We start from the raw sequence: 15353 nt of genomic DNA on the forward strand, positions 1-15353 counted from the left end.
ATGCATGAGGATATGGGGCTTATTTTCGAAGCTACTAAGGCCTTGTCTTTAAAAGTGCTCAATTTTGAGACGTGCGTCACGGCACAAGCTAACCATGTACGGTCTTGCTTTGATCATCTTGAATCTCTTAAGTTTAGGACTCGTCCCGGTTATGTGAACCCGAATGTCGTGAAACGCGACTATCCCTAAACCCGCCCAAATCCTTTCCTTGCTCTTTTTATTATTAGACTTTATATTTTGGATATATGTCTAATTCGGCCCATTTTGTCTAACTTCTCTATTCGGCCCATTAGGTATTAAACTTGTTAATCATTCGGCCCATTGGCATTAGACTACTTGGTTTGTAGTAGACATATCTTATATTTTGCATGCTTATCGTAGATTACTTTCTTGTTTTATAATCTCTCTTTGCATGATTAATACGGGTCTCGATCTATATTATTCTAGTTGTTTCATGTCTTTTCTCGTCTTTTCGATAATGTCAAGAGGGGGAAGAAAATGATCGTGACTTAAGTATTTGCCTAAGTTTGCTCCTTGTCAGAACCTTTAATCTCTTAAGGTCCTTAGATACTATACTTTGTATACAAGTTGCTTGTTCTTACGTTCAACTGACTATGACTTTATAGTATTTTGTTGAGGGGGAACTTACACTTAATCACAAAACGTAAGAGACTTGTCGTCATCAAAAAGGGGGAATTTGTTGGACCATATAGGTATATGATTAAGTTTTGATAACGACATGTGTGTGCTTTGTTTTATATATACTCTTACTCGTAATCGTTTGTTTAGTCTTTATTAGATTGACTTAAAGTTTACAAGTTTAGCAAGTAATGTTATAGCAACCTTGGCTATAACATTGAAGATTTGTGAAGCATCATTCAAGTGATGTTATAGTAGCCTGAGCTATAACATTGAAGATTCTTAAAGCATCATAGTGACTGTAACAAGTTTCAAGTATGATGATGACTCAAGCAAAAGACTCGATCAAGTCTATAACAAAGCTCAAGATGAAGAGCTTTTGATCACGACAAAGAGACGTATCTACTACTGAAGATCTCCAGGAAGATTAGTTAGTGTAGGACGTCATCTAATAACGTTACTTTAAGAAGTAATATTGGGAAGGTAAAGTTATAGCTATTTTACGTATAACTTTACTTTCCAAGCTTAAGGTTATAGTTACTTTTACTATAACTTTGAGTAGCAATTTTATCGCACGATTTTAATAGTTTTAAAATCATTTTCAAAAGATAAAGTTCTTCAAATGTGTTTCAAAATCATGTGTGTATATGATAGAGATGAAATATGGGTTTTTATAACGGCTTATGAGTCGTCATGCTACCTAGGGTTTGCTAAATTATTTGACCTAACCCTAATCCAAGAAGTGGATTTTCAACCTAGTTGGACACGGCCTAGGGTTTCGGCCGCACGGTCTTGAGCCGTTTTGGTTTCCTGAGTCCTCTAGTGCAAGTAACCTATCTAATTAAATCTAATAATATTTTTACAAGATATTCTCATATCTTAAATATATATAATTTGTTACTTATCCGAAAATCATAGAGATTAATCTAAGGTAAGATAAGATTTACTTTTATCTTATTTACTTAATTTAAATTCTCTTATGGATTAAATTAAGAAAGAGATAAAATTTAATTCTTGCGAAATATCTACCTATCTCATGGCACCTGCTAGGGTTTTGATCCAAACCCTAATCTTTTTCTCTACTATAAATACACATGATGGTTTTTCTTTTGAAAGCAAGCTTTTCGAAATATATAATTCCTTGCAAACAAATTGAGTTTATTTCAAGTATTTTCATTGTTTTGCATTTGAAAATCTTTCCGAAAAGTCGTGCTCTTTAAATTGCGTATTGTTCCTAAAGTTACGTTATAAGATAATAGTACTTCATATTGTTTCTTACTCGTTCAATTGTGTGAACACTTAGAAGAACAATCAAGTTCTTTCTTAGTAACTTAAGATAGTCAAAATCGAATATCTAGTGATATTCAAATTGAGTTATAACAAGAGTTAGTTATACAAGTTGGGTTGATAATTTTGTAATCCGGAGAAAGTTACTAAAATTATTAATCGAGAATCGTGAACGTAGGCTTCGACGTGTGAAGCTGAACCACTTCAAAACCTTGTGTCTTTGCAGTTTTCGTTTTTGTTCATTTCATTACGTACTTAATCACTTAATTGATTAGTTAAAGTTTAATCAATAAACTTTAAGTAATTAATTACTTTTGTATAAAACAAAAAGTGGGCATAAGTTTTTTAAATACTCAATTCCCCCCCCCCCCCCCCACCCCCCATTAAGGATCAGGAAAACTGGAACAAGGCAATGGTTGGAAGGCTAGTTGATTGGATAGCTGTCAATAGAGATTCCATATGGGCGCACTGGATCCATAACAACTACCTCAAAGGGCAGGACTGGATGGAATATAAGCCTAGCATGAATTCAAGCTGGGTGTGGAGAAGAATCTGCAAAATCAAAGATGAGATGGTACCAGGTTATACAAATGGCAAATGGCACGTTCAACCTGATGGGTATACACCTGCTGGAACCTATGAGTGGTTCAGGGGGAGTAGGCCAAAGGTGAACTGGTACAAGGTAGTCTGGGATGGGTGGGTAATCCCTAAGCATCAATTTATGGGCTGGTTAGTAGCACGTGCTGCACTGAACACGACATCTAAGCTGGTTGGGTATGGAGTGGAAATTGAGGACACCTGCTGTATATGTGCCCTAGCTGAAGAGACCTCTGAACATCTCTTCTGTGAGTGTGAGTACAGCAAGAGGATAGTGAGGGAGGTGAATAAGATGACTAGTTGGAGCTTCCCTGAGAGTGGGGTGTTGGAATGGTGTATGCAAAGGACTGGTACTAAGCTGCAAAAGGGAATCCAGAATGCACTGATGTTGAGCTTGATATATCAGGTCTGGCATCAAAGAAACAAGTCTAGGAATGAGAAATTCATGCTGTGTCCAGAACGGGTAGCCAAGCATATAATAGAGGAGATGAGAGCTCGAGTTCGAGGTAGGGACAAGCTGCAGCTGAACTTAGATGACTTAGAGTGGCTTAAAAAAATGCATCTGTTGGAATGATAGTCTGTTGGTTGGTTTAGTCTACAAGCACCTTATGTAAATTTGATTTTGATATATAATATACTCACATTTCACCAAAAATTCCCCCCCCCCCCCCCTCCCTTTCGAGTATTTCGACTGTGATAGACTCTTTAACCGTAATCACGCAATTGTTGTCGTACCCAAAGAATTTGAGCACAATAAAGAGCGGCACTTACATACTCACTTTCGGCCGTGGATAGAGCAACGGTATTTTGCTTCTCGGATGCCCATGAAATGAGACACTGCCCTAAGAACGTAGCAATATCCGAAGTACTCTTCCTATCCAATGAGCTCCCCGCATAATCCGCATCCGAAAATTCTACAAGATCAATGTCATAGTGAGTTGGGTACCAAAGGTATAAACCTTGTGTTCCAATAAAATACTTAAAATTCCGTTTAACGCGTTTGAAATGTGATTCCTTAGGATTTGATTGGAAGCGAGCACATACACACACACACTAAATTATATGTCGGGTCGACTAACGGTTAAATAAAGCAATGAACCGATCATACCTCGATATACCTTTTCACTAACACTCTTACCATTTTCGTCTTTGTCAAGACTAAGCTTAGAGGACATTAGTGTAGGCACAGTTTTGAGTCACTCAACCCAAACTTACTCATCATTTCTTTTAAGTACTTTTGTTGATGGATCATGGTTCCTTTCTCATTTTGCTTGATTTGAAGACCAGGGAAGAATCCGAGTTCTCCCATCATACTCATTTCAAACTCGGAAGTCATTAGATCAGAAAAGTACTTATAAAGGACATTACTTGTTGCACCAAAAATGATGTCATCGACATACACTTGCACAAGCAACAGTTCCTCTAACTATGACTTGATAAACAATGTTTTATCAACCAAACCACGTATGAAACCGTTTTCTAACAAAAACTTTGAAAGCCTATCATACCAAGCTCTAGGAGCCTGTTTTAAACCATAAAGTGCTTTATTAAGTTTGAAAACGTGGTTAGGGAACTCATTATTTATAAAGCCCAGAGGTTGTTCGACAAAAACTTCTTCCTCAAGATAGCCATTTAGGAAAGTGGTTTTAACGTCCATTTGAAAAAGTTTTATGCCGAGGTGAGACGCAAAAGCTATAAGCATTTGTATGGCTTCAAGCCTAGCTACCTGTGTAAAGGTTTCATCGTAATCAATTCCTTCTTGTTGATTAAACCCTTGTACCACTAGTCTAGCTTATTGCGAAAGACCCATCTCGTACCAATCACAGTACCTTGAGATGGTCTAGGAACCAGATGACATATCTTGCATAGTCGTCACCCAATATTCATCCGATAATGTTATTGTGATATTATTGGGTTCAATTTGTGATATAAATGAATCAAAAGCACAAACGTTTTGGAGCGATGATCTGGTTTTAATTCCAGAGGTTAGGTCACTGGTTAGGTTTGATAAAGGGTGGGAACTTTGATGTTTCAATTTCTTAGGTGCGAGGGTGTTGGAGGCTTCATTTGTTTCACTTGAATCTGGTGCATCAGTTGTTGTGACTGTTGTATTGGGAACGTTTTGTGAGGGTGTTTGCGGATCAGTTTCAGTTTGAGTAGTAAGTGGCTCACTACAGTCCTCATTTCCCTTGGATGAGCCAGCTCCATCTTGAGATGAGGGAGGGTTAGTTCCCCCTGAATTTTGGCCAACTTCATCAAGCAACAGTGGCTCCAACTGTTGCTCAGCCTCTTCCACCACTTGATCCATATCATGTCCTATCATTCCAATTTCAAAGTCATCATCTTCCTTATCCTCTTCATCATCAACGTGTTTATTTGAAACAAAGAGACTAGATTCATCAAATATTACATGGATGCTTTCCTCCATTTTCATGGTTCTCTTGTTATACACTTTGTAAGCTTTACTATGATCGGAATAACCAGCAAAAACTCCTTCATCACTACGAGCATCAAATTTGCTTAGGTTGTCTTTTCCATTATTGTGCACAAAGCATTTACTAGCAAAGCATTCTATATGTGAGATGTTAGGTTTTCTTCCTCGTAGTAATTCATAAGGGGGTTTCTCAATGATTTTCCGGATCATGACACAATTATAGATATAGCAAGATGTGTTAACGGCTTCGGCCCAAAAGTTCCTTGGTATTTTAGAGCTAATGAGCATGGTCCTAGCCATATTTTCAAGTGTTCGGTTCATTCGTTCCACAACCACATTTTGTTGAGGGGTTCTTGCAGCCGAAAAATTATGGCTAATACCATTCTCATTACAATAAGCTTCTAATGACAAATTCTCAAATTCGGTTCCATGGTCGGATCTCAAGGAGACAAGCTTATAACTAAATTTGTTTTGGACCTTTTTAGCCCAAATTAAGAATTCATCAAAAGTTTGATCTTTAGAACTTAAGAAAGAAAGCTTAACAAATCTTGTATATTCATCTATAATAACACAAATGTAGTGACTTCCACCTTTACTAGAAATGCGCATAGGTCCACATAAGTCTATGTGAATGAGCTCGAGAGGTAAGGAAGTGCTAACAACGTTTTTGGATTTAAAGGAGCATTTTACTTGTTTTCCTTTAACACAATCGTCACAAAATGATTTAAATTCAAATTTGATGTTAGGAATGCCATCTACTAGGTCAAGTTTCTTGAGGGTATTAAGTGTTTTAGCATTAACATGACCAAGTCGTTTATGCCAAAGCCAAGGGTCATTCTTTTGAATACTCATGCATGATAATGTTTGACCCAACAATGAGTATAAGTTAGTTATGTAGACATCTTTAACACGTTTACCTTCAAGAATGAGATCTCTAGTCTTTCCATCAATTATTCTACATTCACTAGCATAAACTTCAACGATGTGACCTCGATCACACAATTGTGAGATGCTTAAAAGATTGTGTTTTAAACCTTTGACAAGCAATATTTTGTCGACAAATAGTGACTTTGACTTACCAACTTTTCCAAAACCAATTATTTCACCTCGTTTGTTGTCACCAAAAGTCACCATGCCACCATCGTAGGCTTCTAGCGAGAGGAATTGGCTTTCATCCCCCGTCATGTAACGAGAGCATCCACTATCTAAGTACCATTTGCTACTGCCCCTCACTAATGCCTATAAGAAATAAAATGTTTAGTTTAGGAACCCAAACAAGCTTGAGTTCCTACATGACAACGACTTTATTGACTTCTTCCTTTTTAATCAAAACTTGTTTAGCAACTTTGGTGCTTCTTTCTAAGTCAAGGACTCTCCTTTCAAAACCATTAAAATCATGACCACTTTTACCACAGTAGTTGCAAATGATGTAATCGGGAAGGCAAGCATACTTTCTTCTTCGAAAATCAATTTTGCTTGGGTCCTGGTTTCGAGTACAACAGTGCATGTGTTACTGTTACATTTGAAACCAAGTCCAGCATTTTTTGCATAGTTTTCGTATTCTTGTGACCGTTTCAGAAGAAATTCCAAAATATTTTGACTTCCTTCCCATTTTAGGTAAAACATCTTAGCCTTATCTAGGTCTTTGGTTAATGTTTCAATTTTAGCAAGATGATCAAGATTTAGTTTACCTACTTTGTCGAAAGCGTGTTTAGCATGTCTTACTTCATCACTAAGCAATAAGCCAATTTGCTTAAGTTGCTTGTTATCTCTTTTACACAAAGTGAGGTCAGCTAGCAGAGAGTCACGTTCCTTAGTTAGTGAAGACACTTGTTTTGCGAGAATCTCAATTTTTCTTTTAGACTCAAATGCAACAGTTGCATCTGTTGCATGGGTTTGTTCAGCCTTTTTCAGAATTTCAATTTGAACAAGAAGGTCGTCGTTTGATTTTTGCACTCGATCTAAAGCACTTTTAACATGACTTGACTCGTCGTTCAACATTTCAGCAATTTTGACGAAAGACTAATCTCCTTTGTTAGACATAGATGCAACCGAGCAGTGCTTTGTTGCATGCGTTTCATCAACCCTTTTAGCAAGAAATATATTCTGTTTTTGGAGCTTTTTAATCTCCTTTTCAAGACTCAATGATGAACTAGCTTGATCAACCTCATTTAGACATTCTTTCAAGCCAACATTTTCTTCGGCTATGTCTTCAATTTCAGTTTTCTTAGCCTCTAATTTATTGTTTTGAACACGACACTTGTCAATGAATTGGTCTAGGAGGAGACAAACTTTGTCTTTAGAGAAAGATCGAACCTTTTTCTGAGCTTATTTACCTCATTGTCTGAATCTGAATCTGAGTCCACGGAGTAAGCCATAAGGCATTTGACATTTTCTTTCTTTGTTGACTTTGGAACATCATTGATTGATTGAGAAAAGATGCATGTTTTGGCGTACAATTCTTCCTCAAGGACATCGTCTTCCTCGGAATAAGACATTTCCCAAATGGCTGACATTACTTTGTTCTTGTATTCCCTTTTAGCAAACTCATGCTTCTCTTTAGATTTAATATCGTTCCACCTTGGGCATTCTTTAATTTGGTGATCCTTGTCACCACATTTGAAGCAACCAACGGTGGAACTAGACTTCCTTTTGGGAGTCATTTGCTAGAATTGTTATATGACCTTTGAGAGTTACGACCATTAATCATGCAAACAATGTTCCTAGTGAACATTGCAAACTCGTCATCCTCATCCTCCTCATCACTTGAGAGAGCATTAAGAGCGAGTCCTTTCCCTTTAGAGCTTTCACCAGAGCGCTTCATGAGAGTTAGCTCATGAGCCATGAGTGATCCCATAAGTTCATTAAGGGACAACAAAGAATGGTCTTTAGCTTTCTCAACAGCCATAACCTTCGGTTGCCACTTTTCAGTTAGGCTACGAAGGATTTTAGGGACTAAATACCCGGATTCAAAGTTTCTACCAAGACTCTTGAGGTCATTAACAATACTAGAGAAACGTGACGACAAACTATTAATTGACTCATCTCTTCCCATGTTGAACATCTCATATTGTTGCATGAGTAGATAAACACGGTAGTTTTTGACTTGTGACGTTCCCTCATAAGCAAGGCTTAGGTGTCCCAATTTTCCTTGGCCGAGTAACATCCGGATATCCGATTAATCTTTTGTTCACCAATATGCCATATTGAAAGATGGACATGGCCTTAGAGTTTTTCTCGACTTTCCTATAATCGGCCTCAACATATTTGTTCTCGCTTTTTAGGGGTGCTAGTGTCATCAGCATTAGTCACTGAAATAGCAAGTGGACCCTTTTGAATGATAATCCAACATTCATAGTCCGCACTCTTGACATAGTGCTCCATGCAATGCTTCCACCAGGCATAGTTTTCTCCCTTAAAGATGGGATACTTAGTGTGTTTTGAATCGTTCATAACTATAGGATCAACTCTTTGATCACTACAAGAAAAATCGTTTTGGGCAACAAAAGAGTTTAGTATGGGCAACAAAATACTTACTCGTCGCACAATAATGTTATTATGGGCGTCAACCACATTTTTGTCGCCGAAATATGAACTTTGTGCAACAAAACAGATATTTGTCGCCCAAATATATTATTGTGCAACAAACAGTGTTCTTTGTCGCCTATATTTTACAATTTGGGCAACGAAGTTAAAAATTTGTTGCCCTTGGCTATGACAAGGGCTACGAAGTACTTATTTTGTCGCCCTTGCTCGAAAAAAAAAGGCGCAAAAATCTCCCTCCTAAAATTTCCCCAAAAGTCGAAATTTTCCCCAAAAGTAAAAGACCAGCCTTAAGTCTCTGCCACTTATTCTAACATTTTCCTCCTAATAAAATTTCCCCAAAATTCTAAAAACCACCATTGTCTTTCTCTCTATTTGCCTACATCTGCTTCCCACGGTCGCACAAAAAATCACCTGCATCTTACCTAGGCTCGTTCACTACCCAACAATAGTTTTCAAGGTATTTGTTTTAATTTTCCCTAAAATTATTAACCCTAATTTCTCAATTTGATTGATTTTGAATAAATCATTAGATTTCTTTGTGCTAAAAACCCCTTTTTGTATGATTAACCATTTATTTGTAGTCTTTTCGTTTGTAGCGGTTGCGATTGTCTCAAATAATCACTCTGCCTTTGTTTATTAGTTAGCTCGATCCTTGCGTCAAACATAAGGATTTACTGGTTGAACTTTTTGTTGATTGTGATGTGTTTCTTAGTTTATAAAGTCAGTAGTTGATGGAAGTTGAGTTCTATATAAGTTCTTATTGATAATTTTTATACTTCGCAATACAACTAAAAATCTTTGTTATCAGTCCTGCGATGAAGACGACACTGATTTCAACATCTTAGGAGTTGCAGTTGCTTCTAATCTTCTCATATAGGTATTCTAAATTCAATATTTTTATTATTGATTTTTATTATAAATGTTTAATCTTTTGTTGTTTGTTATGAAAATTAATTATTATCAGAATTTGCTAAACTATGCATTTTTAATATAAATGTTCAATCTTTAATCGGATTTATGATGTTATTGTTGTGTCAGCGTGAAACGGAAAATACTGTGTTAGTAAAAATATTAGTCTAATGATATCTTTGGCAAATGAGATTTGTGAGAGATTTTCTTCTTTTTTTCAAGTAGAAGAGATTGATTCGTTACAGTTTGCTTTGTGGTCATGTCTTACACACTTTATGCATACTTTAGTTATGTGCTGAAATGATCTACTGGTTATTAGGCCTAATTCTTGTGTTTTATCTAATGTTGTATTAGTGTGTAAATGCTAGACCATCTAAGTTTTTTGTACACCATCTTGTTAGAATTGCTTGCTTGGAAATGTTGTGTTATATTTATCCTCTTCTATTCTTCTTCCCCTGCTCTTGCACGCATTTGTGACAATGCAAATAGTCTTTGTAGAACACTCCCTTTAATTTTAAAGGATGAAACTATGTAATGTCGTTACTCACTGATTGCTATCCTTCTTCCGTCTCAGTCATTTGTTTACCTAAATTTATAGAGTGTGCTTGATTCTTCTTCTATTCAGGACTATGACGATTGATGCGTGTGCCAACCATTGTGTCCTTTTTTGGAAAGAGTTTGCAAATGAGGATAAGTGTCCGATATGCTTAGCCCCTAGATGGAAGGAAAAAATTGTGCAAGGTGGTGCTGAATGTTCAGATAATGATAATGTTCATAGGAGAACGCGTGTACCTCAGTTGGTTCTACATCATTTCCCGTTAATTCCAAGGTACCCAAGCAACCCAAAGAATCCCTTGTAGGTCGTGCAATCCAGGTTGTCTACCATTCCAACTCAAGATCTTGAAGAAATATCCGACTCCCTTGATACCCACGCAACCGAGCAGGATCCCTTATGTGAGGTCAAGTTTGAGAAGACTAAAAGGTATTTTTCTTACCACCACTTACTCCTTTTGTAAGTAACTGAATACAATTATTAGATATAGTCTATGAGGGTCAGTCGAAAAATATCAGTGTGTTAACATGGATCATCCTAATTAAGGTAGGTTACTGCACTTGTTTTATCTAGAAATTATATGTTATTAAGCTTTGCTCAACAAATATATTATATGTGTTACAGGAGGAGGCGGCGGCGATGGTGACACAAAAATCCTTTTTGAATAGTTCGCGTGTTAACTTCTGGACTTAGTGGTGGTGAAGCTGCAATATTGAGACAATGGAATGGAAGATTTTTTTTTTTGTGACGTAAATCATCTTTTGTTGAAGTCTCTAGTTCATGTATGTAAAAGTTGTGTACTTATTACCTTAAGCTTCACTTATGGTACATTATATCTCATTTTGGCCATTGAAATGGATAAGAATTATGTATGGCTACTAATGCTACAATGTATAAAAATGATCTATTTTATCAAAATGAATGGCTAGAGTTTAAAGAACCGTTAAATGCTATTGGCATGGCCTGAAATTGCATATTAGCTTTCCAATTTGGTGCGGAAAAAAAAAACTGGTTAATGCCTAAAAGTCTATTTTGGACAACGATATGTATATTGTTGCACTAAAATTAAAGTTCAATATGGGCAGCGAAAGTCAACTTAGGGCGACGAATATATTGACGCCTAAAATTGTATTTTGGACGACGACAATTGTGTTGTTGCACTAAAAATGCAGTATGTGCAACGAAATAACTCGACGCCCAAAAGTCAAATTAGGGCAACAAAATTAAGGTCGTTGCACAAGCAACAACACAGGCAACGAAAATTCAATTTGTTGCACAAAATAGAAAGGGCGTCGAGCTTTGTGCGACGAAGCCACGACGAAATTATTTTCGTTGCACAAATACTTATGCGACAAAATAGGCCCTTTGTGCGACGAATCTTTTTGTCGCCCAAAGCGTTTTTTCTTGTAGTGGATTTTAACCAAGAGCACGAGGCTCTGATACCAATTGAAGAGTTAAGAACGATAAACACCTAAAAGGGGGAGGGGGTAAATTAGGTGTACCTTTTAAAAAAAATTCTCCTTTACTTGGTTAGAGGCTAACACAAGTATGAGTTATTGAGCACTTGTTTGAGAAACTTAACGGATTGTAAGTTTACAAACGGTATAGCAGGTTTATGCAACAGTATGAGTGACTGTTGCACAGCACTAGCAGCGAGATTGATGAATAAAAGTTTAATGATAAGAGAACGTAAAAGTAAATAAACAAACAAGACGATATAAAAAAATTTGGTTCAGCTCCTACTCCGGAGTCTACATCCAACCGTTATTTTATTGCTTGTTTAGAAATTTACTCAAACTTAACTAAACCATTACAATGAAAACAACTCGCCAACCTACTCTGGTTGCAATCTTTTGAAGCTACTCCGCTTCATGACTTTCCCTTGCTCAAAGATACTCCGCTTCAAGACTTAAAGTTCTATCTCAACGGTTTACAGAGTCAGAATCTCAGTGGTTCACTTAAGAACATGGAGATTACAATTAAGACCTAAACACGAGAATCATTGAACATATTCTTTATGCAACAGTGAAGTGAACTGATACTTGGAGATTTTATAGCTTTGAAAAAGCAATCGAAGACTTTTGAAAACAGAAAAACGGTTTTGCAAATGAATGAAGAACAAAGCTTAAGTGCTGAAAAGATTTGCAAAGTGTTTTACAATGAATGCTCTTTAAAAGTCTTGCAATAAATGATAAATGAGATGGCTATTTATAGAGAAAAGAAGTGTGTAAGAGAAGGATCTTAATACTTCTTCACTCTAATGTCCATAGATTTGTAAGGTGTATTCTCATATAAAAATATAGAAGAACAATAAGATTTGTGAGGCTTAAGGTGGCTGCATTTTTCAAAGGCAAGGAGTGTTTCCCATAAATTATGGGAACTCACATTTTCACCAAAAATGGAAAAAAGTAAAAGACCCATTTTTAGCATGAAAATCCACTCGCATTATATTAATAAGATTGACATCTTTAATTTAACTTGCAAGCATATTCTTTTTGTTCTTTTTGTTCTTCAGATTTGAAAAATGATATTCCTTTTGAACACAATAAAGGTTTTGAAAGGTTTTGAATACTTATGAATTTTCCGAAAATTCTTCATACATTAACACCAGAAACCGTGGTGCAACAGTCACAGGAATTGTTGCATGGTTTTGCAATCATTTATGCTTAAAGGGAATATGTTTAACTACCTCGTTTACAACATTCATTATAGACAGTGAGCTTCCTTGACTTGTCTTTCATCTTGATCATCTTTGAGGTTCTTTGAACAATCATTGAATATTTCAATTTGCTAAACAATTTAACTAAGAAACAAAACAATTAAATGACAATAAAACTTGACATCATCAACTAAATGTATTCTAACAATTAAAAAAATTATCATCAGACAAGAAGCACATTATTCCTTCAACCTCACCTTAACCATCATTGGTAATTTTGACGTGTTGGCCATTTCAAAATGTCAACGTGCTAGATCATGGCTTCTTAGTTATATATCCTCCTTGGTTAGAAGGTGCAACGAAGTCCCTTGTTATATTACTAAAAAGAAAAAAAAAATTACCGTAATTTGACTTATTTTAACGCATTACAACTCCCAAAATTAGCTTTCGATGTTGCAATCACGATTGAAGTTGCACCTTATTTTCATCATTTCGCATTTCCTTTTAGTAAAACCAAATCCTCATGTGCCAGCCTTGTATGTCTTCGGAGATTCATTGGTAGACAATGGCAACAACAACTTGTTGCCCACCTTAGCTCGGGCCGATTACGCTCCTTATGGTCTTAATTTTCCCGGTCACGTTCCTGGAAGATTTACCAACGGCAAAACTCCGGCCGACTTTTTGGGTATGTGTAACTTTGAAATCAGTCTTGTGTAGACCTGTTGTATGAATAAATTGATACTCCCTCCATTCAACTCCACATGTATTCTTTTTTGTCCATTCAACTCCACTTTACATGTATTCCTTTTTCGTCCATTCAACTCCACTTTACATATTTCCTTTTTAGGCCAAGAAAATGACTATTCTATCCTTATTCATACTCCATATTTACAAAAAATGTCATCCATACCCCACACTAATCCACCACAAAACTCTACCTTTATATTTTTTTAACATTTTTAACCCCACAATTCTCTTTTCTTATGTACTTTTTATAGTTTTTTTAATCCGTTCCTTAATATCCGTGCAAAAAGCAAACATGCGAAATGGAGTTGAAAGGAGGGAGTATGGATTATTAACCTTATTAGTAAATGTGAAAGTTAACACAATTACAGTAGTAAACTAAGGTATTTGGCCTAATTTTAAAAGTGCTTTTGCAATTGAAAAAGCAGAAACTATACCAAACACTATAAATAAAGGAGGATTAAAAGTGTTTTTAAAAAGTTAAAAGTTGATAACTAACTCCTAAAAGTAGAAGTAGGAAATTGTTACTTCTCCTTCTACATTTCATTCTATGCCTAAAAAGCCTAAGAAAATAGTTAGGCCAAACATAAGTATTTATTAAAAAAAACGTTTTTACAAAAGTTTGGCCAAACAACCGAAATTGTTCCGGAAAGTAACTTGTGAATAAACTCATTTTAAAAAGAAAAAATTATTTTTACATAATCAATGTCAAACAGCCTGTAAAGGAGTAGTCAGTGTTTATAGAACTATGTACATTCAATTCAATTAATTCATTCACTTTTTATTTACATCTCTAATTGTTTTCTCTTATATTCGTTTTTTTCGCGGTAACAATGATGCTCAATTAGGCCATTATTGTTAACTGCTCAAGCTTAGTTCCATGTCTTCATAGAAAATGGTGTGAAGACGTCACTAGGAGGTACAGACTATCGATAGACAATGTAAGACCCATTAAAATGATAAATTCTATGGAGTACATATAACTATGCTAGAGGGTGATTTCGAGTGTGAGGTGGTTGCCTCTATCATTATCCTAAAATAAAGCTGAGATAACGGCATTTTTCCAATAAAAATACACTTCATCCGTCCCGGTAATTTATATAACTACTCTGTATATATACATGGTAGAACTTTCGAGCATTAGAAGCCTTTTTTATGTGTGAAATGCATGGTGAATTTTATATGAAACTAGGTGATTTGATTTAATGAATTTATCTTTTACCTATGCAGCGGAATACTTAGGACTGCCTTATCCACCACCTTACGCAAGCCTTTTTGGACCAAATAATATTTGGCTCCCGGATCTAATGCCAAATACCCATCTATTCAAATCTGAATCGTTCAGAGGTTACAATTACGCTTCTGCGGCGTGCGGTATTTTGCCAGAAACTGGCACTGATTTGGTAAGTCGTAAGTACGATACGACAATATATGGATCTTGATATTTCCACATTCTAACCAATTATCTATCTTTGTTTGTTTTTTCATATGCGAAATTATAAATAAAGATAAATAAATGACTAAAATATACTTCGTAGAAATTAAAGAAGTAAACATTTAAGAGTTAGTCTCATTATAGACGGATATATCTGTATAAGTGAAAGACGGGTAAAATATGCTTAAAGTGATGATATTTTTTGGCCCACCATCCAACTTGTTGCTTGTCTTATATTTAAAATGAGTGGATATTTGGCCCGTATATAACTATAGACGGATATCTCCCGTCTATAATGAGAATTTGTGAACATTTAATTGTAATGACTAGTGTAACTCCCGTGTATATGCACGTTTTTTTAGATCGGGATGTTAGAAAGCTTAGCAAATAAGATGATAAAATTTAAAATGAATTTAAATATTTATACACTATGGATAAGAGATACTAAGTTAATGTATAAGAATATATATATATATATATATATATATATATATATATATATATATATATATATATATATATATATATATTCGTAAGTTTAAAGTATTAG

General features: G+C 35.6%; 1 protein-coding gene and 1 long non-coding RNA gene across 2 annotated transcripts; both read left to right on the top strand.

The window, feature by feature from the left end:
• Positions 1–2338: 2338 nt before the first annotated feature.
• LOC141607194 (uncharacterized) lies at positions 2339–3097 on the top strand. The gene has a single exon (XM_074426555.1). It carries the CDS (start codon positions 2339–2341, stop codon positions 3095–3097), a length of 759 nt encoding a protein of 252 aa, XP_074282656.1.
• Positions 3098–8878: 5781 nt separating this feature from the next.
• LOC141607917 (uncharacterized) lies at positions 8879–10845 on the top strand. Its single transcript, XR_012526957.1, has 4 exons — positions 8879–8960; positions 9312–9380; positions 10038–10394; positions 10590–10845. It is a non-coding gene; the product is annotated as an uncharacterized LOC141607917 (long non-coding RNA).
• The last annotated feature ends 4508 nt before the right edge of the window (positions 10846–15353 follow it).

This window comes from Silene latifolia, chromosome 10, assembly GCF_048544455.1.
Source record: "Silene latifolia isolate original U9 population chromosome 10, ASM4854445v1, whole genome shotgun sequence".
In the NCBI taxonomy this organism is placed as follows: domain Eukaryota; kingdom Viridiplantae; phylum Streptophyta; class Magnoliopsida; order Caryophyllales; family Caryophyllaceae; genus Silene; species Silene latifolia.